The following is a 26960-nucleotide window of genomic DNA, read 5'->3' on the forward strand; positions in this document are numbered from 1 at the left end:
AGCATAAACCATAGACTTGGAGGAAAAACGTCTGCAAAAGACACACCTGGTAAAGGGAGTATAATCCAAAATACAGAAAAGAACTTTTAATATTCAAAAAAATGAATGCCTTGATCTTTAAAACAAAGTAAATCAAAGTGGTGGCAAATTCCTGTAATACCAGCACTTGGGCAGATGAGACAGAAGTATTCCATCTGAGTCCTTGGCCAGTCTGGGTTACAAAGTGAAACCTGATTTTAAAGAACAGATTAGCTGGCCACAAGTGTTTCATGCCTGTAATCCTAGCTACTCAGGAGACAGGGATAAAAGAATCATGGCTCAAAGCCAGCCAAGGGAGGGAAATTCATAAGACTTTTATTTCCAATTAACAACCAAAAGGCCTGATAAGGAGATATGGCCAAAGTGGTAGAATGCTTGAAGTGAAAAAGCTAAGGGTCAGCCCTGTGCTGGTGGCTCACGCCTATAATCCTAGCTACTCAGGAGGCTGAGATCTGAGGATCTCGGTTCAAAGCCAGCCCTGGCAGGAAAGTCCGTGAGACTCTTATCTCCAATAAACCACTACAAAACCAGATGTGGCACTGTGGCTCAAGCAGTAGAGCACTGGCTTTGAGCTGAAGAGTGCAGGGATAGCGCCCAAGACCAGAGTTCAAGCCCCATGACTGACAAAAAAGAAAAAAAAAAAGAAGCAGATTCATCACCACTGTTAAAACTTGAAAGCAACTAAGCTAATCTCCAGATAGTGAATAAACTGTGGTGCATCCTGACGATAAAATATTATTTAGCAGGAAAAAGAAATGAACCATCAACCAAGCCATCAAATGGCATGCAGGACTCTTCAGTGAAATTACTAAGTGAAAGAAGTCAATCTGAAAATACTACATACTCTTTAATTCTACTCTGAAAAAGCCAAAACAAAAGAGGCAGTAAAAAGATGAGTGGTAAACCAGGGGAAAGGAAGAAAGAAGTGAATAGAAAAAATACAGAGGATGCAAGGGGCAATGAAACCATTATATAAGAAATTACAATGGGGCTGGGAAGGGGGCTCAGTGGTAGAGTGCTTGCCTTGCAATGCATGAGGCCCTGCGTTCGATTCCTCAGCACCACATAAGCTTTTTGCCAGAAGTGGTGTTGTGGCTCAAGTGGTAGAGCACTAGCCTTGAGCTGAAGAGCTGAGGGACAGCGCCCAGGCCCAGAGTTCAGGCCCCACGACGGGACCCTCAAAAATAACAACAACAACAAACAAACAAAAAAAGCAAACAAAAAAAATTACAATGGAGACAGGATCAAAACCTTAAAAAGTATTTTTTAACTATTTAACAAAGCAGTTTATGAATAGAGTTTATGAATATCTTGATCATTGTAAAAAATTAAATAACATAAAAATTTACATATATCAGTTATAAATACAAAAGCAGTACTGGTATGCACCCATTTTACTTTAGTATACTATTTGTCAAATACAACACAACAGTGTTATCTTTTGAAGCACTGCTGCAAAAGTCATTCAGTTATAGGCTTTGCATATATAAACTTAAACTTCAGTGCCTGCTCCACACAGCTCTAAGTAAGGGTTAAGTAAAGAGGCCAGAGCAACCAATTAACACATTTTCATGTAAAGCAGCTAGATGGGGCTATTTTAACAAATTCAAATTTAGCTACACTCCATTAGCTCAAAAGCTACTTTTCATGAATAATTTATGTAATTACAACAGTCAGACTATGAAAAAAACTATCAAATTCAAGTTTAAGAGCTGGCCTTTTAAATTTCATCATAGGTAAATATTACTTATTTTTTGCAAGTTCTTGTAAGGATAATCTTTGCTACAAGCTTTTTGAGGAAGCAGAGTTGATCAAAATACCTCTACATAGTTAATCACTGGACGCTCACACTTATAAATCCTATCAATCTAAGAGTCTGAGATCTGAAGATAACAATTCAAAGCTAGCTCAAACAGGCAAGTCCATGACACTTTTGTGTGTGTGTGGGGGGGGGAGGACGGGGGGGGGGGGGTCCTGGGGTTTGAACTCAGAGCCCGACCTGGGCGCTGTTCCTGAGCTCTTCTTGCTCAAGGCTAGTGTTCTACCACTTGGAGCCTCGGTGCCAATTCCAGTTTTCTGATGGAACTGGAGATAATGAGTTTCTGCCCAGGTTAGTTTTGAACCTGCAGTCTCAGATCGCAGCCTCCTAAGTAGCTAGGTGTGAGCCACCAGCACCTGGCTCCAGGAGACACTAATCTACCAAAAAAGGCAAAGTGGTAGAGTGCTAGTCTTGAGCAACAAAGCTAAGGGACAGTGCCCAGGTCCTGAGTGCCTACACAAAAAAACCAAAGCCCAAAAACCTTCTTGGTAATGGTTACATTTCCACACATTTACAATGTATTCTAATCAGTCTCACCCCTCTATCAAAACAGTCCCCCTTCTCAAAACAATTTCATCAGGTTTAATGGCTCTATTTTCATAGTAAAGAATTTACTTTGACAGTATTCAACAACCTCTTTCACACTAGTATCCCCCAATCTCTTTTGATTTCCCTCTCACGCATCCCCCTTTTGATCAACAGCTTCCATTAAATTTCTCTATGCGTTTTCATATATACTTGTGATCTATTTCAGATTTACTCTCTTCCGTTTATCTATATACTTATTTATATTTTATATGCATATGTCCATGAAATGTACTTTTATATCTGTCTAGCTTCAATACCTCCCAACCTAATGTAAGCTAAATTAAAAAAGGAAATCAAACTGTGTGATTCACATGATTCTTAGTATTTTATGCTCTCTGGGGGTTCTGTTTTTTATCTACTAGTTAAGCCATACTCTTTTAAAAATTCTTTTTGTGTTAGTACTGGGGCTTAAACTCAGGGTTTCAAGATCTTGCTCATCTTTCCTGCTCATGGATGATGTTCTACCACACACCGGCGGAATGCCTCTAGTGTAGCATTTTACTGATTAATTGGAGATGAGAGTCTGGGCTGATTTTAAACTGTGATCCTCATAACTGTAACTCCTTTGTACAGTATCTTTACAATAAAAAATATACATTTAAAATTAAAAAAAAATAAACTGATCCTCCAGGCCTCAGTCTCCTAAGTAGCTAGGATTACAAGCATGCACCACTGTAGCCTGACTCATCATATCTTTTAACCGTAACACAATTTGGGAAAAATGAAATTGTCATCAAGTTTTTTAAGTGTTGTGCTAACAGGACAGATCAATAAATCTTTGCTGATGTGTTCAGATGATTTATTTAAATGATTTCCAATAGTTTATTTATGAAGACCAATACAAAGGACAAAGCTTTCTTCGTATTATGTTCTGCTGACCAACTCAGGTCTGCTGTTCTTTAACTTTCTTCATGTTGTCTCACAACTATACTAAACATCAATACCTCACACATATAAAACGAAACTTTCTCTTCTAACCTTTTCTCTTAAAAGAGCAAGAGACAACCCATTTTCTATTGAAAACTCCTCTGTGGCTATCAATAACCATCAAATGTCAAGCCTCCTCAAATTTACATAGGAGACAGAAACTGGGTGAAGATCTTATGATTAAATGAAAACCAACACTGCAGTTGCAAAGTGTATGAACATCCTCTGTGGTATAAAAGTTAGAATACTTGTACTAGAAAAATACAGTTAGTTATAGCCATTAAAAGAGGGCTAGTGAATGTCTTTATCTGAGAAATCAAGGCTATATGGATTCAGAACAAATCTAATTAAAATAAGCTAAACAGTTTTTAGCAGTTTCTTTGGAAGTTAGTATACTGTGCAAATTACAACAATCTAAAAGTTACACAGGGCTAGGGATGCTGGCACACACTCATATAATCCTAGCAGAGCGGGAGGAGGGAGGTGAGAGTAGGAGGAACAAAGGTCTGAGGTTGCCTCTGAACAAAATCAGAAGATACTATCAAAAAATTAAAGCAAAAAGGGCTGGGGGTGTTAATTTAAGTAGTAGATCCTTGCCTAGCAAGTTTGAGGTCCTGAATTCAAACTTCAATACCAAAGAAAGGTTACCTAAAATAAAATGAGAACTTGGAATGATATACAATTTAATATTTAGTAAATGCTTCGGCTACAACACTGCTTAGAACCAAAATAATAATAGTACAAGTAGTTTATTTCATCTAAGTAAGTCATGAAATTGGTAGCCTCTAAGAGAACTAAGTACTCAAAATTTGCCATACTATGAGACATATTATACATGGTATTTCATGTATCTACAAAAATACAAGACTATTTTTATTACTATACTAAGACTGTTATCTTCCAAGATCATGAGGTATTTATCAAATGACTACTTCTTTCTTCCACCATAATGTTATAGATTTTATTGTACAAAAGGTCACAGCTGAAGCTTCTGGGATACCAATGAATAAAAAGTATTTGTTAATAAGTAAAAGGTGTTCAGTTACCTAACACATTAAGATAGTAAAGCAAGAACATGGCTAACAATAGAGCATTTCTTTGACAGACTTCTCAGAGAAGGGATTAGAACTGGGACCTTAGGGGGAGACAAACTGCTCTCAAGTGGTATGCTAAGATGCACATATATAGGACTGGGGGTGTAGCTCACTAATAGACCACATGCTGTGTATAACCTAAGTACCAAGAAAAGAGAGGAGAACATACACTCAATTCAGCTTCATAGCAGCCAGGTCCCCATTAGAAAGGCACTGACATCATCAGCACTAGAGCTATTTGAGAGGCCCCAGTGGTTGGGGTTCCCGCAATTTCTGCCATCTTTTCCATGGCTCCATCCCAAGCCTATGCAAAATGTTCAGATTCTACTCTACTGAATTTTGCTCCTCAAATTTGTTATTGTACAGTGGTATTACTGTAAGTGGTAGCCAAATATGCCAATGCTACCACTTTTGCAATGGAGGAAGACATGAGGACAGGAATGGCCCTGATACAGTCAGTATTGTTCTCTATTGGGCAAAGGGGATAAGTTGTTGACACTGTTATCCAAAATTTGCCCATAAAAGCTCCCTGTGAGAGGCACTTTATTTCATTTACTGCTGTATTCCAAGACTATGAACACTGAGGTTACTCTGTAAATATCAGCTGAATTGATAAAGTTAGTCTTTTCAATACTTTACCATTTGATTTAGAGAAAAATCCAAGTGCCTGTGGCACAGCTTGAATGGTGTGGCTCTTCCAAATCCAAGTGGACACTTGGATGTTCACTTCTCCTTGGCGGCTCTAGCCATTAGTTCACTGTTCAGCTTCTCAAACATATCAAGCTCATTTTCCCTCAGTCTATCTCCATAATACACTCCCTTCTCCTACAAATCGGTTTATTTTCATCCTAAAGGCTTTAGAAAGACCTTTAGAAGGATCTTTTCTGTTCTTACCACCTGAAATAGATCTCAAATCCTCTATGTATTTTCTACTTTTTTTTACCTTACTTCTTTTATAATATTTACTTGAACATGCTTGTTTTTGGGTTTATATCAACCTTCCTCTTTAGACTGAGCTCCTAAGAATGGGGAATATGTCTGTTTTATACAGTGTTGTATCCTAGCAACCTATATAGGATATGGCCCAACAAATATTACTGAATAAGTAAACCACAGAAATGGTAAAACATATAGCAATGTAAGAAATGGGTAAGGAGGTGGACAAGTAAAAGTTAGGATACATAATTACTTGGATAAGAGACAAGAGCCTGTTATTGGGTAGAGGCAACAGAAATAAAATGGATTAGCAAACTCAAATTACGACAGGCTTTATTACAGATTTGAGGTATATAGTGAGAAGAACTGTGCCCAGATGATCAGAGGGCTCAACCTGAATTGTTGAGAGAATGGCAATATCCTACATGGAAGCAGAAATGTTACAAAGATGTAAATAAACTGTGGAGCTCCAGGGAGCAAATGGATGAGAAGGCTAAACACTTGTGAGATTTAATTTCTACAAAGATGTTTTAGGAAACCCTATCAGCTATTAGTGATCTGGAAATGGGAGGTATGGGAGAGAGCATAGACAGACAGGGAGAGCCAATGTATATTTTACAGTATTATGAAGAAATTTAAAAAAAACCCTCAGATACAGTAACTTACATATAATTATTATATGTATTCTTCAGAAACCAAAAGCAATTCTGATACTTTAAATTTTAACTTTATACTATTTAAATAAGATAATAAAAAGTGTTATGCCAGTGGCTCAGGCCTGTAATCCTAGATCTAAGGATTGCAGTTTGAAGCCAGCCTGGGCAGGAAAAGTCCTTGAGACTCTTCTCTCCAATAAACTACTCACAAAAAGTGATGCTATAGCCTAAGTGGTAGAGTGCTAGCCTTGAGCATAGAAAAGCTCAGGGACAGTGCTCAGGCCCTGAGATTGGGGCCCAGGGCCAGAAAAAGAAAGGAAAGAAAGAAAGAAAGAAAGAAAAGAAAGGACAAAAGGAAGAAAGAAAGAAAAGAAGGGAAGAAAGAAAGAAAGAGAAAGAGAGAGAAAGAGAAAGAAAGAGAAAAGAAAAAGAAAGAAAAAGAGAAAGAGAAAAAGAGAGAGAAAGAGGGGGAAGGGGGAGAGAGGGAGAGGGGGAGAGAGAGAGAGAGAAAGAGAGAGAGAGAGAAAGAGAGAAAGGAAAAGAAAGAGCATGAAATGACCTGAAAACAGATAGAAAGCAATTCAGCTTCCTCCTTGCATCATTTCCTGGTTAATGATAATTGCTAAAAGATTTTTAAGTTGTTGTAAAATACTAGCCCAATGAACATTATGCTGGAATGATTTAAACACTCTTTGAGAATGGAGAACTGAGAAATTAAAATTGTAGTCTTCTATTCCAATATGACTAATATTATTATTGACTAATATAGTCTTCCTATACAAGTGTTTTAATTAAACCAGGAGGCGATAATGTAAACAATAATTGTAAAGTGTGCTGAAGAAACTCATAGCATGAAACCATTAGTAGTAATAAAGTTCAAATACAAGCAACTTTTTAGACTTTCAAATGCAATATTGAACTAGAAAAAGTGCAATATACATGTAAGTCAAATAAGTTTATGAAAGTTTTAAAAAATTAAACTATTGAAAATATTTTTTATTCTCAATACCATGTAATAGACATTAAGATCAGGTAGCTAAAGTACCCCACTAAATTAGCTGACATAAAGCAATAATCTGAGAACACAATCAAAACTAGAAATTAAATTCTATCTCAAAGGCAATAAATAGTTACATGCACGTGGAAAGCAGTAGTATCACCTTGGTCAGCAAATGAGAAGGTTTTCCTGCAATGTTTCTCAGAAGAAGTGAGGTTTCCCTGTCCAGATAGGAGTGCTTGTACAGGAAAAGAGAGAGAAACAAAAACAAAAACAAAAAGGCAATAACAGAAGTCAGTGGAGGTTTCATGTGTTTAAAATATAAATATAAAGCAGACGAAGAATGATTCTTTATAATTATCTCTTTTTTTTTGTAAACTGAGCGAAGTATGTACATAAAGAAAAAGAAAAAAGAAAAAAAAAGGAAGGAGGTAACAGACCTCCAAACTAGTTGAATACATGAAAGAAAGAGGGAAATGGAAAAGCAAACAACTGTAGTGGTGACTAAAAGAAAATAAGACCTTATTTATATGTAGCTATAAGTATTTTGGTAAACTATCAACAGGTGCCAAGGCTGACAGCTAGCTCAGTAGATGGTGTGTCAAACGAGTCTTCCCTTCTCAGTCCTCTACTCAGACCTTTGCATTCTTCTCCTAGCCAATCCCTCCTCCTTGCTGAAGAGCAAGGAGTCTTGGGAGCATTTGTGAGTGGTATCAGTGGGAATACCAGTGAGTCTCTTGGGCCAGCTATCTTTGAACCTTGATGCTCAGATCTCAGCCTCCACAATAGTTAGGATTACAGGCATGAGCCACTAGCATTCAACTCATAGTTTTTGTTTTGATGGTGGGAGGCAGATTTTATCTTGTAAAATTGGAAGTGCAATTACTTGTAAATTCTATTCATTTGGGGTTTTTAAAAATTTACTGTAAAGGTGATGCACAAAGGAGTACAGTTATGCAAGTCAGAAATAGGGATCTTTATTTTTCTGGAAAAAAAATTAGTAAGTTTGTAAAATAAATAGTATGTTTTCAAGAATTTTATCCTGAAATATACAGTTTTACATAAACTAATATACGAATACCAATATAAGAATATTTTCCTCATTATGTGTAAATAAGAAAAAATGAATAGGGATGGTCAGTCATGCTAATGCATGTCTGTAATCCTAGCCACTTAAAAGGCAGAGTAGCCAGATAGGATCATTTAAGAACTAATCAGGTAGAAAGTTTATTAAGACCCCCATCTCAACAAAATGGTTTGCTGTAATTCTAGTTATGCAGAAAGCTTACTAGGAGGATAGCAGTCCATGCTGGCCCTGGCAAAAATCCCCGTGAAGCCCTATATGAAGGTCTTAGATAATTAAACTGAAAACCTGTAATTGCTCTTTTGTGTGTATGTTTGTGTGTGTGTGTGGCAAGTACAATACATTGTGTGGTGGGATAGGAACACAAAGGAGATAAGGACTTATGCCAGAATTAAGTCCTGGCTTATATTTCTAAAGGATAAGTAAGTAGCTACAAGTCTGGGTTAGGGTTGGGGAAATAGAAAGCAAATATTAGACCAAGTGGTTCTCAAAGAGGGTAGTGTTGTCTTTTAATAGGCAAATGGTGAGGGCATTTGGGGTTTTAAGAGTAAAGAAGAAAGGAAGAATTACAAGCATTTATAGTAAATCAGAGATGCTAGATGCCCTACAAACAAGGAACTTATGTCACATAACAAAAATCAGCATCACAATTCATACGGTATTTTAATGACCTTACATGGAAAAAACACACAGATAGGCAACCCTATTTATTACAATTAACTCTATTTTACATAGAAACACCAATGATTTTTATACTTTTAATTTTCACTTCTTTTTTCGGCTAGTCCTGGAGCTTGAACTCAGCCTGAGTGCTATTCATGAGCCTCTTCCTTCTCAAGGCAAAGCTAGCACTCACTCTACCACTATGAGCTACAGCGCCACTTCTGGCTTCTTCAGAGTAGTTTACTGGAAATAGTCTCAAGGACTTTCCTGCCTGGGCTGACTTCCAACTGTAATCCTCAGATCTCAGCCTCCTGAGTAGCTAGGATTACAGGTGCTACCAATGTCCAGCTTAATTTTCACTGTTTTAAGGAGTGCCTTTATCCTATAAAGCAGATTGAGAGAACTTGTGCTTTCTTTTTAATTGTTATTTTGTACCTATAGTAAGGCTTATACTTAGGGCCTAGGTGCTGTTCTTTAGCTTTCTTTGCTCAATGCTGGCACTCTACCATTTGAGCCATAGCTCTATTTCTAGCTTTTTGTTGGTTAATTGGAGATAAGTGTCTCATATACTGTTCTTGCGTGAGCTGTCTTTGAACCTGGTCCTCAGACCGTAGCTTCCTGAATAGCTAGGATTATAGGCATGAGCCACTGGCTTTCTTTTTTTGTTCAAAATTCATGAAGAGTTGCTCATAATGTTAGGAAATCAGCAATGGAAACTGAGTTTGAAGGAAGAACTGACACTACTGTATTTGTGCCCTGTTATATAGAAGCAAATGGGAGAGATTTAAAATTCCTTTGAACAGATTTATAAACTAAATATATTAATAAAAATATGAAGTACTGGAATTTCAGAGCTTCATTAGGACCAAATGTTTAAAAATATTTCTATTACTTTGCTTTGTTTAGAATATTTGTAGCACAATCAAATATCAAAATCATTTCATAATGATCTAATCTCATATATTTTTATCACTGTAATTATAAATAAAATTAATCTCAAAAATAAGATGCATTCCTACAATGCCTAAATTCTGGAGGCTAACAGGAAGACTTAATTTGAGGCAAGCTTAGGGCCACATAGTAATAAGACTGTCAACAACAAAAACTAAACCAAAAAATCTATGTCATTTGTTAGAATTTTGTACTTTATCACTATTCCTACATTGCCTATAAATTGTCTTAGTACATTATCCCTACTTCAGTTAAGGTTACTTCCCATTTTCTCTTATGATATAAAAATGTCATATTTGCTATTATCCTAACGCATCTTAATTTTAGTACCCACTTGTATTTCTGTTCTTTTTCCTGTACCTGATAAAAACAAAACAACAAAAAACTTCTGCTCTTGTCACACTGGCCACTGGTAGCTCATGTCTGTAATCCTAGCTACTCAGGAGGCTGAGATCAGAGAATCACAGTTGAAACCAGCCCTGGCAAGAAAGTCCATGAGACACTTATCTCCAAAAAAGCCAAATGTAGAGCTGTGGCTCAACTGATAGGGTGCTAGCCTTGAGCATAAAAGCTCAGGGACAGCGGCCAAGCTCCAGGACTCATATCTGTACACATACAAGAGTACACGCACACACACATATAAAAAGAAAATATTAAAGTACTCATAGCTTTTATTTAACCTAAAATACCCAAATAATGTCTCAACCGTAATAATGAAACATTCTTTATTCATACAAGCCTTTGAAATTCAGTGTCTATTTTATCTTTTCAGCCCATTTCAATTTAGATTAGCCACATTTAAGTACTTAATAGTGGCAACTATATGGGAAGTGTGAAGCACTGAAGTATCAAGATTTGTCAACCACTGACCAGAGAATTCGTATTTGAGGAAATAAAACTTGGGTTTTCAGACAAGCATTTGTACAGGGGAGTCATTCACTAGAAAACTTCATTGTAAAGAAAACATTCTAATTTTTTTTAACATGTGGTTTTAGATTTCAATACAAAAACTGTATCAGGTAGGCTACCTTCTATGCGTACCATAATCAATGATACCATATCATAAAGTTTGTTGTGTGTATTTATTTGGTTTGCTCATTTACTTTTAGGTTTGTTTCAATCTTACAGAAAATTGAGGCTATATGACAAGGTTTCATCATTTGGAGTCTAACCAGTGCATTCTTCTTCATCTACTTTTAAATACTTGCATGACAGTTTACAGAACTTACAGGTGTCAGCTCAGCCTGCTCTTCTGTGAAGTCAGTATGATGCTTGGCCTGCTTGCTGGGACATCTCAGAGAAATAGCATGCTGTGAAAAATGGAGGAAGGAAGAAAATGATAGGTAACAGAGGTGTAAAGGGCAGCTCTCTTCACCATGCAGGAAGAGAAAAAGATCACTGAAATGAAACAAGAGAGTAATGAAACAGTAATGAAAAGGAGCATGAAATCATATTTCATTCTTTTATGGAACTCAGAAAGGTGAGAACCACATGAACTTAATCCTTCACAAAAACTACTTCATTCTACTTCTGAACAGTATAGCTGAATGGAAGAACTACACAACATACTGTACCCAGTACCAATTCATGCTAAGAAACTTTCACTTGTTCTTGAACACTGTACTCTCAATTTTCTCTCTTTACTCATTAAGTAATTTCTCCAAAGCTTTTTCTAAGTAAGTCTCCATGTCTTCAGGCTTTTAGCTTCTCTTCTTCCTCTTCACATGACTTCCCTACACCCCTCAAAGAACTACATCACCATAAAGATTTTATCACTGAAGATATCCTGTAACTAAATATATATATGTGTGTGTGTGTGTGTGTGTATTTAAATAATATGCCTTACACATGCGAGGCAAGTACTCTAAAAGTTGAATTATGCCCCAGCTTGGTTTTGTTTCTTTGACTGGTTTTTGTTCTTTGGGTTTTTCTGGTATTGGTCCTAGGGCTTGAACTTAGGGCCTAAGCACTGTCCTTGAGCTTCTTTTGCTCAAGGCTGGCATTGTACCACTTGAGCTACACTTCTGGCTCTTTTGTGGTTAACTAGAGATAAGTTACACAGACTTTCCTACCTGAGCTGGCTTCAAACTGTGATCCTTAGATCTCAGCCTTCTGAGTAGGTAGGATTAAAGTCATGAGCCACTGGCACCTGGCTATGGCTGGTTGGTTTTTATCAGGCAGGGTCTTTGCCCAGGCTACCTTCAAACTTGCAATCTTCTGCCATACCTCCTAGACTATTGTGCTAGCTTAAATGCAAATTCTTTCTCATTTCTCTCTCGTTTTATAGGAATAAATAATCCTCTTCAACCCCTCCAACGCTAAGCATGTCCCAGATCCCATTCATTCCTTCTCTAATATCTCTAGTCTGATAATCAGGCCAACCTAGGGGTAAAGTAGCAGAAAAGCGTTCAATTCTTTACCTTCTTCTTGTGGCATTATTTTCTCTTCCGAACTGACAAATGTCCTGAATTCATGCTATTCAGAATTGCCAATTCCTAAACACACATCAATTCCTAACTCCCTGCAATCTTTTCCCCCAAAGGTTTTATATTTTTAATTATAATGTCATTCATTCTCAAAGATATCCTAGACTTTTCTATTAAAGAGGTTTTATGTCTGCCTACTGTAGGACTGGCTACAATGTGCTGCAAATGCTTGTTTGGTTGTCTACACTCTATATCCCTTCCCCTTGTACACTTGTATGTGTAGTGGACATCGTGTACTATGACAGTTTTATCCCTTATAGTACAGTGAGATGCGTAGGGACTCAAATATTTATGGAATAGAGAGATAACTATTTCTGTTTGGCCTTTATCCACATGCTTGGCAAATCAAGACTAGATTCTAGGCTAGGTTCAGGACTAGGTTCCATTTCCACAAAGTAAATATTTTCTTACAAATAATTATCTACTCCAATCTGATCTTTACCTACCATTATTTACATAAATATTAAAGCTCTGCTTTAAAAATGAATTAATCAATTAGCCACATAAATTTTGCTCTAACCTAAGTTCTAAAACCTTTTATTTATGTTACATAATCAAATTCTCAATCTTTCAAAAATTCTCCACAAATCTGCAGACCAAGATTGCATTTTCTTAATCCCAGCACTAGGATTTGAGCTGAGGCCTCCTGCCTGCAAGGCAGCAGGCCTTTACCACCACTGGAGCCACACTCTCAGCTCCTGGTTGCCACTTTCTTGAACTAAATTTGTAACTGTTAAAATGAAGTATGATCTGCTAGCCAGAATCCTGGCAGTGCAAGTGGGAGGACATACTTTGGAAAGCACTGATCTAAACACCAGTGCCAAACAACTATCAAGAAATGGCCTTAACCCAAAGTAATGTTTACAAATAAAACACTTCCCATCATAGCTATCAATTTAGATTATGTATAACTACAGAAAGGAAGTGGAGGATTATGCATCCATTCACTCTTCAACTAAAATAGTTGCACATTCATCTTTAACTGATATGTGTATGCATTTTTCACAAATATATTTAGAAATAAGTATAACACAATTGTGGAAAAGAATGCAAACCCTGACAGTGGAATATCTGGGATGAAGCCCCAGCTTGTCCATTTACTAACAATGTTATTGTCAGGTTTCTTAACCTTTTTATTTTGTTATGTAAAGTTAGCATTTATCTCCATAGGCTTCTATGAATAATTGAGTATGCACTATTATTTTAAAAACAAGAAACTACAGCCCTCATCACAATTTTACTTAAGCCTAAATTTAGAATTGTTAAATTTGTACCTACAATATTAAAATACTTAAACAATATATACCACAATGCCACAAGATGGGGGTGTTACTACATGGATCTCTTTACTTGTTTTTCTCCTGCCCATGTCTCCTTTTGAATTTCTAGGTTGAGCTTTGTGGACACTGGCCAGTCTACTGTTGGTGTTGAAGGGAATCTTCAGTTCTGTGATGAAAGTAGTATGGTAAGGTTTGGTTCAAATCCTTGGGCAGGTTATAGAGTTGCTCTTTGCCCCAGTTCCTTCCATTGTGAAGCAAGGTAATAATGACAGTGTTGACATGGAGATTGGGGTTAGTTGAGAAATAATTTATGTGAACTAGACATTGCACCAAGCTTTCACCAGACCATCAGCCTCTCTTTCACCTGATAGCTATTTCCTGCTGCTACTAAACATCATTAAGCCAGTGAGATCTGGAATAAAACAGTACACATAATAAATTTCAGTATAAAATAAAGGCCACTGGAATAAGAAAGTTAATTTCAATAAGTGAAAAATCAACTGTAACTCCATTCCTTCAACAGTTTATGTAGGACTTAAAGATTTCAGAAAGTTCTGTGCTCTCTACTAACCATTTAATTCTTTAGAGGTAAGAGGTTAGGTTTGCTAAGAATAATTTGGGATTTTGCTGGCAGTGGGGTCACATCCCACATGCTATAAACACAATTACTGTATTTTCCCCAGTGTTTCAAACTGTCTGAACAAATTTCTTGAAATAGTTCTAGAACTTGGAAGAAGTAGAAAAATTGCATTGAAGTTAGCATATGCTAGACTGTGCAACAAGTTATCTAGACCCCATCTCAACAACAAACCAGAGGTAATTCATTTCTATAACAGGAGGAACAAGTAGGAAAATCATGATTCAAGGATAGCTCCAGAAAAAAATGTGAGAAAAATAACTAAAGCAAAAGAGGGCTGGGGGTTAGGAAGCAGTGACTCATGCCTATAATCCTAGTTACTCAGGAGACATTTTTTTTTTTGGTGTGGGCTACTGACATAATATGTCATATATATTATGAATAAATGAGTCAGTGAGGGCTGTAGGTGTGGCTCAACTGGTAAAGGGCTTGCCTAACAAGCACAAGGCATTAAGTTCAAGCTCCAATATTGTCAAAACAAAGTTTCATTGAAAAGCCTTTCACATGAGAAAAATTCCTAAAATTTGAAAGTTAATAACTCACATACCAGACAATTTTCATTAATCAACCTTTTTTTGCCTGACCTTATGACTAGAACTCAGGTCATTGTACTCTTGCTCAGTCAGTAATCTACCATTTGAGCCATTCCTCCTGCCAAGCTTTTTGCTGGTTAATTGGAGATAAGAGCCTCACAGGTTTGTCTGCCCAGGCTGGCTCTGATCAACCTTATGAGTAGCTGAGATTACAAGCACGTAACACCCAGTTTCAAATTTTCTTAAGATTTAGAAAAGCCAATTGAATCTGCTATGAAGTATAGTAATAGCTTAAAAGTATTATTTAAAAAATACACTTTTATATACAAAATTCTAAATTCAAAAGACCTGCTAATGGTTAAATCTCACCAGAAGAAAACATTAAAGGTATATTTTAGATTTGTTTTTTATTTCTTAAGCCCTATTTCTTAAACAATTTATAACATACAATTACCACTTAAATTTCCAAGCTGTTGTCTTACTGGTGATATAATACTAGCCTTGAGAAAAAAAAGCTTAGGGACAGTGCCCAGGCCCCGAGTTCAAGCCCCAGGACCAACACTTATTAATAAATAAATAATAAGCCATAGTAACTTGAGTGTAGGGATGGCCTGAGAAAAGATGGAAATGGGAGGAGTGACATTGGTCAAGATGCATTGTATTTATAACCTGAATTCTGGCATTGAAACCTCTTTAAACAACTTAATAGTGATAATTATTGAAGGATTTTGACAGAATATTAACTGTAATTATAAGTCATTGTTATATACATCCATGGAATATTTTTAATAAGAAAATATTCTTAAACACCCAGGAAATACTCATTTTAACTATCAATCACACTTTAAGATTTTAAGAATGTAAGGAAGACATTATGACTTTGGAGGTCAAATTCTCAATTATTTAATTTCTTCAGCCTTGGTGTGGTTGGAATAATGCACTTACCAAAGGGCTAATATGAGGCATAAACTAGGTAACATAAATAAAGTACTTGCAAATACAGTATTTTGACAAAAATCCAAGGAAGAAAAAGTCAGAGGAAAAAAAATACACTCTTTGTGATGTGGAATTATACTATACTGTGCTTATCCTTGGGGCTTTTAGAAAGGAGATAGAAAAAAGAAAGCGCAATATTGCTTTGAATTGATTCTTTCTACTTGTATTTGTATCATTATTACAGGAGTTTTCATGTTTCTTCACTGTGGCACTCCATTGGCCATTTTGAAGGAAAACAACTGATGTTTATTTCAGAGTACAGACATTTAGATTAAGACAATGGACTGACATTGTACCATTTGCAAGGAAATGGAAAGATTTAGAAAAAATTATAGTAAGTGAAGTAAGCCAGACCCAAAGAAACATAGGTTGCCTGGTTTCCCTCATTTGTTGTAACTAGAATGAGGCTATAAATCAACAAGTAAATACACTGGGTGGTAAAAGGCAAAAAATACACTTGGATATGATAAATTTTACAGGACTATAGACATTCACACAGTGAGACCAAAGGAGAATATTCTTTTTTTTTTGGTCAGTTGTGGGGCTTGAACTCTGGGCTTGGGCGCTGTACCTCAGCTCTTCAGCTCAAGGCGAGTGCTCTACCGCTTGAGCCACAGTGCCACTTTCGATTTTCTAGTGGTTAACTGGAGCTAAGAGTCTCATGGACTTTCCTGCCGGGGCTGGATTTGAACCGTGATCCTCAGATCTCAGCCTCCTGAGTAGCTAGGATTACAGGCGTGAGCCACCAGCGCCCTGCTAAAAGGAGAATATTCTTGAGAGGATCACAAAGGCTCAACAGCTATGTGCATATGATCATATAAAATGATATTTATCAAAATGAACTCCCAAGAAATGGAAACAAGAGGTTTTCTTTGTTATTTTTTTCTTCCTCTGTCACTGTTTTTGCTTTCTTATCTTCTGTCTCATATGTAAGTGTATCTGTTTTTGAGAGGGTAAGGTGGGAGGACAAAAATGGTAGAACAAAGGGTGAACAAATGCAGCAGTAATACTCAAGGGATACTATTTTGAAAATGAACTATACAACCAACCTGTGAGGAGGCTGGGAGGGAAAAATAGAAGAGGAGGGAAGGGGTTACAATGTTCAAAAGAAAAATACTCATTACCTGACTTACGTAACTGGAACCCATCATCTTTATAATAACAACAGAAAAAACCCAGATACCTCCAAAGCATTTGGTTAAAACTAGAAAAAAAAGTGCATTAAGTTTCAGCTAATTTATGATGCATTTTTTTCAAGTAAGCACACTGAAAATTGAAAACTTGTGTTCATGTACCAGCAGTCAATATGCTAACTCACCATGTAAAATGACAAATTGTGAAGATTAGGATAACTCACCTTTGAACAAAATCTTAAATACGGACAAATTAATAAACAATTGGAGATTATCTGAAGAGGATGCATTAGGAATTTCTTTAATACTAATAATGAAGCAGAGTTGAATTGATGGGAGTGGTAGGGTTGGAAGGGATGGAGAAAAAGATGAACAGGGTAGTATCAATTAAGATGCATTTTACTTATCAACTGACATATTGAATGGTAACCCCTTTGTACAACTACTGAAGAATTTAAAAAAAGGACTGTCGACTAAATATGTGCTTACATTTGCTCAAATATCATGCTTCTATGAGCCAAATACTGTTTTAGGCATTAAGGAAACCGAAAGAAATCAAAACAATGAAAATCCTCTCCTCATGAAGTTTATAGTCACTTGGGAAGAGATAAACAAAATAAAAATGCATAGCATGTTTAGTAGTTGGCACTGAAGGGCAAAATTAAGTGGAAAAGGGAAATAACTTGTAGTCACAGGGCATTTAGAAGAGCTTGATTTTTAAATACCACCATAAAAGAAGACCTTACTGAGAAAGTGACATTTAAACAAATCCCTGAAGGTGGAAAGGATTATATCCTTAGATAACTGGGAAAGGGCACCTAGGCAGGGAAACAAATACAAGGGCTCTATAGCAGTCACTGATAGCCGGCAAGGACAAGTAGGAGACAATGCTGTATGCAGAGCAAGGGAAGGAAGAAAAAATGGGATAAATAGATCAGGGAAAGCAGATCAGGTAAGGCCACGTAAACCACTTTAGGAATTTTGGCTTTACTCTGAGTAAGATACAATGCCTTTAAGTCTGAAAAGAGATGATCTGGCTTACTTTTAAGCAGATCACTATGACTGCAATGTAGAAAGACAAGCTAGAAAACTATTATAAAGAACTAGATCAAGATGATGTTGACTTGGTAGTGAAGATCTTGAGAAATGATCAAGATCCTGGCTATTTCTGAAGGTAAAGCCAAGAGAATTTTCTAACACCCTGGAAGAGAGATGGATAAAAAATTGTTAGACCCCAGGACATTTGCTTGATGAACTTGAAGATAGAGTAGCCATTAATTGAGATGGAAAAGATATGGCAAAACATATAACAGGTAGATCATATTTATTTTAAGCTAATTAAACTTTACTATTTAGACTGATATAATTTGCTAATTTTCTTTGCAATAAAACTCAAGTTTATTTCTAAACTACCTTGATGATTCATGTTTGTTTCATATTACCTAAAACAAAAATTAGGCACACTATTGAATGCCAAGTTTAGATTAATGTAAATAAATTGGAAAGAAAAATGTCAACAGTATAAAAAATTCAAATTTCTCTAGTTCCTTAAACAGTGTTCCACAGGGTTTTACATTTGTATTGATTATACATAAACATTCTCTTACTCTGTATTACACAAACAAAAGGCTGATTTTATTTAGCCCCACTGATTTTCTTCTTTCTTGCTACTATGCTAAAACCCAAATGCCATCTTTAGATTAAAAGAATTCTTTCACCAAGAATCCTTTCACCAACAAAATCCAGCTTCAGTTAATCTTACATAAAAGATTTGTTCATATCTATCACTTTTGATTCTCAATTTCTATGAGGATGGTAGACCAAGTAGAACTAATTTCATTTTTTCTTATGAGAAACTGATGTTAAGAGAGGATGAATTCTTTCTTAAGTCTCATTAATATAGCAAGATATAACTAGATTCCAAGTTTTCTGAGCTCAGTAGCTCTTTCTTATTACCTCATACTGACTTGAATAAAATGGAGCAGATTTTGAAAACTGTAAGTGGGTTTCTTATGTTATTTTGAAACACACTAAAAAGCAATCTGATGCCAGGCACTAAAGGTTCATACCTGTAATCCTAGCTACCCAAGAGGCTAAGATCTGAGGACTGAGGTTTGAAGTTAAGACTAGAAAAGTCCATGAGCCTCATATCTCCAATTAACTAGCAAAAAAAAAAAAAAAAGTTGGAAGTAGAGGTGTGGCTCAAGTGGTACAGCATCTATCTAGAGTGTAAAAATCCAAGTAAGAGTTCAAGGCCTTGAGCATAAGCCCCCCAGTACTGGCACTCCTCCCTCAAACAAAACCAGGGCTAGGAAGGTGGCTCAGTGATAAAGCGCTTGCCTTGCATGCCTTAGGCCCTGGGTTGGATTCCTCAGCACCACATAAGCAAAAAGAAAAAAGCCAGAATTGGCACTGTGGCTCAAGTGGTAGAGCTAGCCTTGAGCTGAAGAGCTGAGGGACAGTGCCCAGGCCCAGAGTTCAGGCCCCATGACTGGACCAAAAAAAACAAAGGCTGATAACTATTAATGGCTTTGCAAATCACATTTCAATTTTTTTTCCCCAGTACTGGGATTTTATTGAGTCTTGATATTTGCCAGATCTAGCTTCAATCTTCTGGTCCTCCTTTTAGTCTCCTGAGTACCTGGAATTATTGGCTTGAACTACCATTCTTGGCTTCAAGTTTGTTTTTGTTTTTTTTTAAATTTAATTTTATTTGTGAACATACTGTACAGAGGGGTTACAATTACATGGGCAGGATAATGTGTACATTTCTTACCAAGCATTGCAGCCTCCTCCTTTGGTTTACCCTCTTGGCTTCAAGTTTTTAATCATGAAATAAATGACATTAATTCAAGGGCTTCCAAAATCAAAAGAATAAAAATTTCTAAATCATTTCCGTAATGTTTACTTTGAGCAATATATTTCGTCTAGTATTAGCTTTTTTTTTCCAGATAAAGCCTCATTCTTTGATCCTCCTATCTCAGCCTCTTACTAAGCAGGGATTATAAAGTACAACTGTACCCCACTGAGATTTTTTACAAACTTTCAATATAGGAGAATTAAGAAAGTTAATTCAAGCTACACTTTAAAAATCATTTACCCTTTATTTTAATACTAAAATGCTAGGAGAAAAATATATTTACCTCAGTAATTGGCTGTCCCTGATAGGTCAAATCTAGTTCTTGAGGGCGTGTTACTTTGTCAATATCTAAAGAATCCATGCTGGAGGCTGCAGAAGTCATGCTAGAACGAGAGGAGTTACTAATAGAGCGGACTTCAGCATCGCTCACTGTGCCTGCTGAGGCAGTTCTTCTGTGCTGATTAGTTCCTAAAGGCTTAGGATCTTCTAGTACCGATTGCTGAGCAGCCTCATCCATGCTCAAGGAAGCCTGTTCTAATTGTGCAGTGATGTCATCCAGGGAGTAGTTAGCATGGGAAGGCTTAGGTATCCTATTAGATGAAGAAGATAATCCTTTCAATGTGCCGTGTTTGGAGGTATGTCGGCTGGCAGGTAATTTCTGAGTACTTTTCAGTTCTGTGACTTGACGCTTACTACTTCCTGAACCAATACTGCTTAGCTCCTGCTCTATAGAGCAAAGATCAGCCATCAGGGCATCCAGATCCACCGTTTCTCCCTGATTCAGAGCTTCTGCAAAACAACACACAAGTTTCCAGAACCAATCAGAATTCATACATTCTATTCTAAATCAGTTAAATATGGAAATGGTAGGGGATGCAAAAGAATGCATTCCATTGGGAATATAGTCAGTCAAATGGAAGTATTAAATAGGTTTTCTTTTTAATTCCCAGATAATTTTCAGAAGCACTTTTACAATCCCTAATAATTAAGAATAAAGGTATGGGGCCGGGTGCCCAGTGGCTCACACCCGTAATCCTAGCTATGTATGCATAAGTCTGAGATCTGAGGATCATAGTTCAAAGCCAGCCCAGGCATGAAAGTCTGTGCAACTCTTATCTCCAATAAACCATTCAGAAAACTGGAAGTAGCACTGTGGCTCAAGTGGTAGAGCGCTTGTCTTGAGCTGAAGAGCTGAGGGACAGCACCCAGGCCCAGAGTTCAAGGAAGCTGAGAGAATCATGGTTCAAGCCCCATGACCATCAAAAAAAAAAAAAAGAGAGAAAAAGAAAAAGGAAAAAGAAAAAAAAAAGAACAAAGGTATGCATTCAAACAAAATAGTGCAAAACATTATTTAATAGCTTTAGCCACATCCCTCATTAACTTTTTCTTTTTTCTTTTTTTTAGGTCTGAGACAGGGGATTGAACTCAGCACCTGCCACTTTTGCTCACTGGCTAGCACTCTACCAACTGAGCCACAACTCCAACTCTTCATGTAACTTTTAAACCACAGTTTGTAATAAGCTATTAATATAGTCAGTATCCAACAAAGATGTTATCAAAACAGCTGAAGGCATGAAAAAATAAATGGAAAGTCCAATAAAAGTAAAGTTTAAAATGTCAATTCTAAACAATAGAGTTGCTTAGGTAGAGTACACTAAATAATGAGAAATGTTATTAAAATTAGTAACAACCATGTGGTTTACAGCTCTAATCCTGGCTACTGTAGAGGTGATTAAAAGGACCATAGACAAGTAGCCTGGGTTGGAACAGGAGAGGGTTTAGCAAGACTTCAAGATTGTATGTCTATAATCCCAGCTCTGCAGGGGGCCACAAGTGAGCCACGCCATGGGCAATAGACATACACAGACAACAAGCCACAAGACCCTGCATAAAAAAATCAAAAAAGGAAAAGAGAGCTGGGTGAATACAAGTGGCAGTTCAAACCCTAGGACCACACACACAAAAGAAATAATAAATTCCTTGGATTTTAATCCAGTGACAGAACAACAATGAAATTACTAAATTTTCTGTGAGGTTCCTCCTATGTATGTACTTTGTCACTTACTAATAAGGAAAATACTTTTCAGTTGCTCTTTTCTAAGATAATCTACTTAGTATTATGCACAAATCAAAAAAAGTACTAAGTTATATGTATAAGCTTTTTTTTTTTGTTGGTCATAGGGCTTGAACTCTGGGCTTGCATGCTGTTCCTGAACTCATCAGCTCAAGGCAAGCACTCTACTACTTAAGCCACTTCTGGCTTTCTGGTGGAAATAAGAGTTTTCCAGGCTGGCTTTCAATGGCGATCCTCAGATCTCAGCGGCCTGAGTAGCTAGGATTACAGGTGTGAGCCACGGGCGCTCAGCCTGCATGTTGTTTTTATATTGAGTCTTGTATTTGAAACTGCAGCTACATTATTCCTACATTAATATATACTTATCATTATTTACCTTATACATTACACTAATTACATCTTACCATTCAAGTTGTATATGGAGAATCGGTAAGAAAAATTGGCCATGTTTGTTTCCTGGCGAAGAGGAGACCTTTTTACTGGTTCTGCAGGCTTGTCAGAATCTAAACTCTTAAAAAAAAAAAAAAGATTCAAAAGTTATATTCAAGTCAAGTCTTTATACAAAAAGGATGAAGTTTGCCCTATGATTAAGTGAACTGCCAATATAATAATCAAATCGAAAATCTTAAGGGAAAGCATAATTGGTTTTCACATTATTTTCATTTATTTCAATTTTTAGGTATATGCTTTAGAACCTGAGGCTTGACATTGTCTGTTACAGTTCAGAATAAATATCTTTTCTTCTTCTTCCTCTATCTTTTTAAAAAAATTTTCCTGGTCCTGGAGCTTGAACTAAAGGAGCCACAGCACCACTTCCAGCTACCACTTCCAGCTTTTTCTGAGTGGTTTATTGGAGATAAGAGTCTCACAAACTTTCCTGCCTGGGCTGGCTTTGAACCATGATCCTCAGCTCTCAGCCTCCTGAGTAGCTAGGATTACAGGTGTCAGCCACCAGCACCCGGCTCATGTGTGTGTGTACGTGGTCGCTCGCGTGCTCTCTCTCTCTCTCTCCCTCTTCCTCCCTCTCTCTCTTCTCTCTCTCTCTCTGGTATTACTGATTTGAACTTGAGGCTTCCTTCTTGGTTTGCAGGTGGTATACCACTTGAACCACAACTCTAGCTCTTGGAGTTAAGTTTTTTGTTTTTCCAATACATCCTAGCGACTGACCTCTCTTCTCACATAATTCTGCTATCAAATAAACTAGAAACATGAATATAGGTATGATAAATGGAAAAGAAACATTCAGAGTTCTGATAACTCCTTCCTTGGGGGATATGGTTTTGTTCCAGCATAATCTCATTCACTGGCATAAAGTAACCTGAAGATAAGGGACAGTCCTGGGCTAAAAGTTAGAGACCTAAAACCTTAGCAAAGAGAACAATCACCATTTCAAAAAGTAATAGAGGGCTTGGAATGTGGCTCAGTGGTAGAGTACTTGCCTAGCATTCATGAAGCCCTGGGTTCCATTCTTCAGTACCACATAAACAGAAAAGTCTGAAAGTGGCACTATGGCTCAAGTGATAAGAGTGCTATCCTTGAGCTAAAACAAGCTCAGGGACAATGACAGTGCCCAGGCCCCAGGACTGTCAAAAAAAAGTAAAAAAGTAATAGAATAGTCCTATCAAGATCTCAGGATGGAGGCAAACCATAACCCTACTGTATTATCTGTGACAAAATTAATTAGACCTACATTCAGGTATAAGTGACTTACAAGTTATCTACCATCTTCTATTTAATTAAAACTTTTACTTGTTTATTTTTGTGATGCTGAAGATTTAATCAATGGCCTTGTGCACAGCAAGCACACACTAACTGATCTAAATGTTTCCAGTCCTTACCATTCTCGTAAATGATACCTTTCCCCCCATACAATAAAAAATAAAGGTACAACAGAGAAATTCAAGAAAACAAGGAAAAGAAATTCACGTCATTGTGTAAATAAATTAGCTAAGCTTGGGGCTGGGGGTTTAGCCCAGCAGAAGGTCGCCTGCCCAGCGTGCGCAAGGCCCTGGGTTTGGTGGTCCTCAGTCCTGGAAAAAAAATGCTACAAAAAATTTGCTAAGCTTACAATTGTTCTTTTAAAACTTTGATTTCTATCCAAATTAAGTATAGTTTAATATTACTAAGCATTATTATTTGAATAAATTTCAATTTTAAAAGAATGTTAAATATTCTATTTGTAGAACCATGGCATTAGATTAGAATGATATCTTTTCTATTCATTTATTTCAAAATAAGATTAATATAGTGTATCTGTCCTAATTTTAAAGTTTCCAAATGAACATCCACAATCTCTTTAGTGCCCTATTTCAAAGTTTCACAGAACAGTCAAGAAACTTTCCTTTAACCTCAATCCTAACTCTACTGCAGCAACTTAAGTCTAATTTTCCTCACAGTAGAATTGGAGAATAGAAAGCATCTAACCTGTTCTATAAAATAACTCTAGGATTATACGTAAAACAACGAGGATTATAACCTAAATTTGATCAAATATAAAGTTGAAAGCACCATTAACTTTAATGTGCCAAGTAACACCATGTAGGAACTAAAGTAATGAAACAAACATGACATTTGAATTTCTAGCCATTTAGATCAGTCATGTATTTCTTAAAAATTTCCAAAATACTGAAAAGCAGTATAATAGCACTGTCACACTACACAGGTTTAAATCTAAGATATATTTACATGATAAAAGGAACTAGAGATCATCATGTTAAGCAAAATAAGCCAAACTCAGAGAAATATTACATATTTTCTCTCGTGAAATCTAACTTTTTTTCTTTGAAAGACATGAAAGTAGAAGGGCAACTGTTTAGGAAGAGAAAGGAAACAAGCAAGAGCAGGTAAGAGGAAAAAGGGAAACAAAAATGAATAATGAATGGCTATGATCAAAATATATTATACGCATGCACAATGAAACCCATTGCTTTGTACAATACATGATAATAAAGTCTTTAGAATAACCATAGAAGATACTATCTACTGTTACAGTTATTATGCATTTAATCTTTAGTGTTTTGGTCATGTTTCTAGCTTAGCAGTATTTTTTTTGGGGGGGGGAGTGTCTAGTCGTGGGGCCTGAACTCTGGGCCTGGGCGCTGTCCCTCAGCTCTTCAGCTCAAGGCTAGCGCTCTACCACTTGAGCTACAGTGCCACTTCTGGCTTTTTTCTTTTTGCTTATGTGGTGCTGAGGAATCGAACCCAGGGCCTCATGCATGCAAGGCAAGCGCTCTACCACTGAGCCACCTTCCCAGCCCTTAGCAGTATTTTTAAACTTAGCCTACATGCATATCCTTACTTGTGCAAATGAAATTGTTTAAATGCAGTGATGACTTCAAATCCTCAACCAATGTTTCAAGTACCACTTCTAACCTGAGTTAGTTTGTCTAGCTCCCCAAGCCATGCTCCAAACATTTTGTCCAGGTCTTGATCTTCCTTATCACTATCTTCTTCAGCACCATGATCAATTTCTTCATCTGATAGTTGCTCCATCTGAAAAAAAAAAAAGCATTTATGTTGAATTATTAGTTACAAAGTTAATTTGGAAAATTATGTAGTATATGCTCTGATATATGCGGCAACTTTTTTTTTTGGTCTATTGTGCAGCTTGAACTCTGGGCCTGGGCTCTGTCCCTCAGCTCTTCAGCTTAAGGCTAGCACTCTACCACTTGAGCCACAGTACTATTTTTCTGCTTATGTGGTGCTGAGGAATTGAACCCATGCCTCATGCATGCAAGGCAAGCGCTCTACCACCGAGCCACCTTCCCAGCCTCATATGCGGCAACTCTTAAAAGTCAATCTTCAATAGACAATTCTGAATTACATAATTTTAATTATTTTATTTTTAGTTTATTACTTTGCAAAAAAATTTTTAAGAACTGTGTGGTATTACACATATATAAAAGGTAAAATTTTGTGTGTGTGTGTGTATACATGCCAGTCCTGGGGCTTGAACTCAGGGCTCTAAGCTGTTCCTTGGCCTTCCCTTCTTCGTCTTCCCCTACCCCCACTTCCCCCCCCCCGCTCCCTCCCCCCCAGGCTGGTGCTATTTAAGCCACACCACCACTTCTGGGTAAATTAACTGGAGATAAGTGTCTCCAATTTGTTGTCAGCTGGGTTGGCTTTGAATCTCAATCCTCAGATCTTACCCATTTGAGGAGCTGGGATTACAGGTGCAAGCCACTCAGGCCTAGATACAAACTTTTAAAAAGGTACCTAAGAGCTTGATTAAGGCCAACTCATTCACTTTCTCACTTAGTCTCTCTCTCTCTCTCTCTCACACACACACACACACACGCACACACAACAACAACAACAACAACATAAGTAATAAAGGACCAAATGGTACTAGAAGAACTTCGTTAAGTCTTCAGGACTAGGCATTTTATAAGAAACTCTTTATATAATTTTACACAAACTCTCTAATTTGCACATAAAGAAAATTAGGCGAAGAATAATTCAGATACTCTGATTTTCAGTTACTCTTATGTAACCCCCTCTCCTTCCCCCCCACCCCCAGTTACTCCTAATAAACTTCAGTTACATTCTGAAATATGGTTACTCCTTGGTAACTTTCCCCAAGGCTCACATGTAAATGAGTGTGAGAATTTGAAGCCAAATGTGTATGATTTAAGTTGTATCCTAGATTTCAAACTGCCTACCAAAGAGGTGCTTTTAGTGGCCACCAGATAAAGAGATGAATTTGAGAAAGGTAAAATAAAAAGTAAAATTTTTTATTCATTCACTCAACAAATATTTACTAAGTAACTTCTACATGTCAGACATGATTCTAGGTAAGAAGCAAGAATGTGCTCAGAGCACCTATGGCCTTTTAAGTTTAGTAAACTACTAGGATACCTATACTTAGAGTAAAATCCTCCTTGTTTTATTCTAATTATAAGCAGTATCTTGTAAGCAGGATAACTGCTATTGGGGGTGGGGGGCGGGGGAAACGCAGAATGAAAGCCAGTAGGCTGCTGCGATGGTATGGAAGAGAAGTTTGTAAGACCTCAACTACTAGTTAGAGATGAACAATGAACATGTAAATATGGATTATGCACAATTCCTAGTGTTTGCTATTTACTCATTTTATATTTATTAGTTCACAAAATCCTTGGAATAATCATATAAAATTTAAGATAAAATTACTCATATATACAGTCAAAACAAACAAAATAGGTACAGTTTCCCTAAAGCCCTCCTACATA

At 36.9% G+C, this 26960-nt stretch overlaps 1 protein-coding gene across 1 annotated transcript in view; it reads right to left on the reverse strand.

Moving 5' to 3' along the window:
• The window catches only part of Raph1 (Ras association (RalGDS/AF-6) and pleckstrin homology domains 1), a 41743-nt gene extending 16498 nt beyond the window's left edge, over positions 1-25245 (reverse strand). The window contains exons 1-4 of the mRNA XM_013015962.1: positions 25126-25245; positions 22158-22263; positions 19963-20468; positions 10984-11064 (exon numbers count right to left, since the gene is read on the reverse strand). Of these exons, the coding sequence (XP_012871416.1) occupies positions 10984-11064; positions 19963-20468; positions 22158-22263; positions 25126-25245 (813 nt within the window). The remainder of the gene's footprint in view (positions 1-10983; positions 11065-19962; positions 20469-22157; positions 22264-25125) is intronic.
• Between the last annotated feature and the right edge of the window lie 1715 nt (positions 25246-26960).

The sequence above is a fragment of the Dipodomys ordii genome, unplaced genomic scaffold (genome assembly GCF_000151885.1).
Source record: "Dipodomys ordii isolate 6190 unplaced genomic scaffold, Dord_2.0 Scaffold1, whole genome shotgun sequence".
In the NCBI taxonomy this organism is placed as follows: Eukaryota; Metazoa; Chordata; class Mammalia; order Rodentia; family Heteromyidae; genus Dipodomys; species Dipodomys ordii.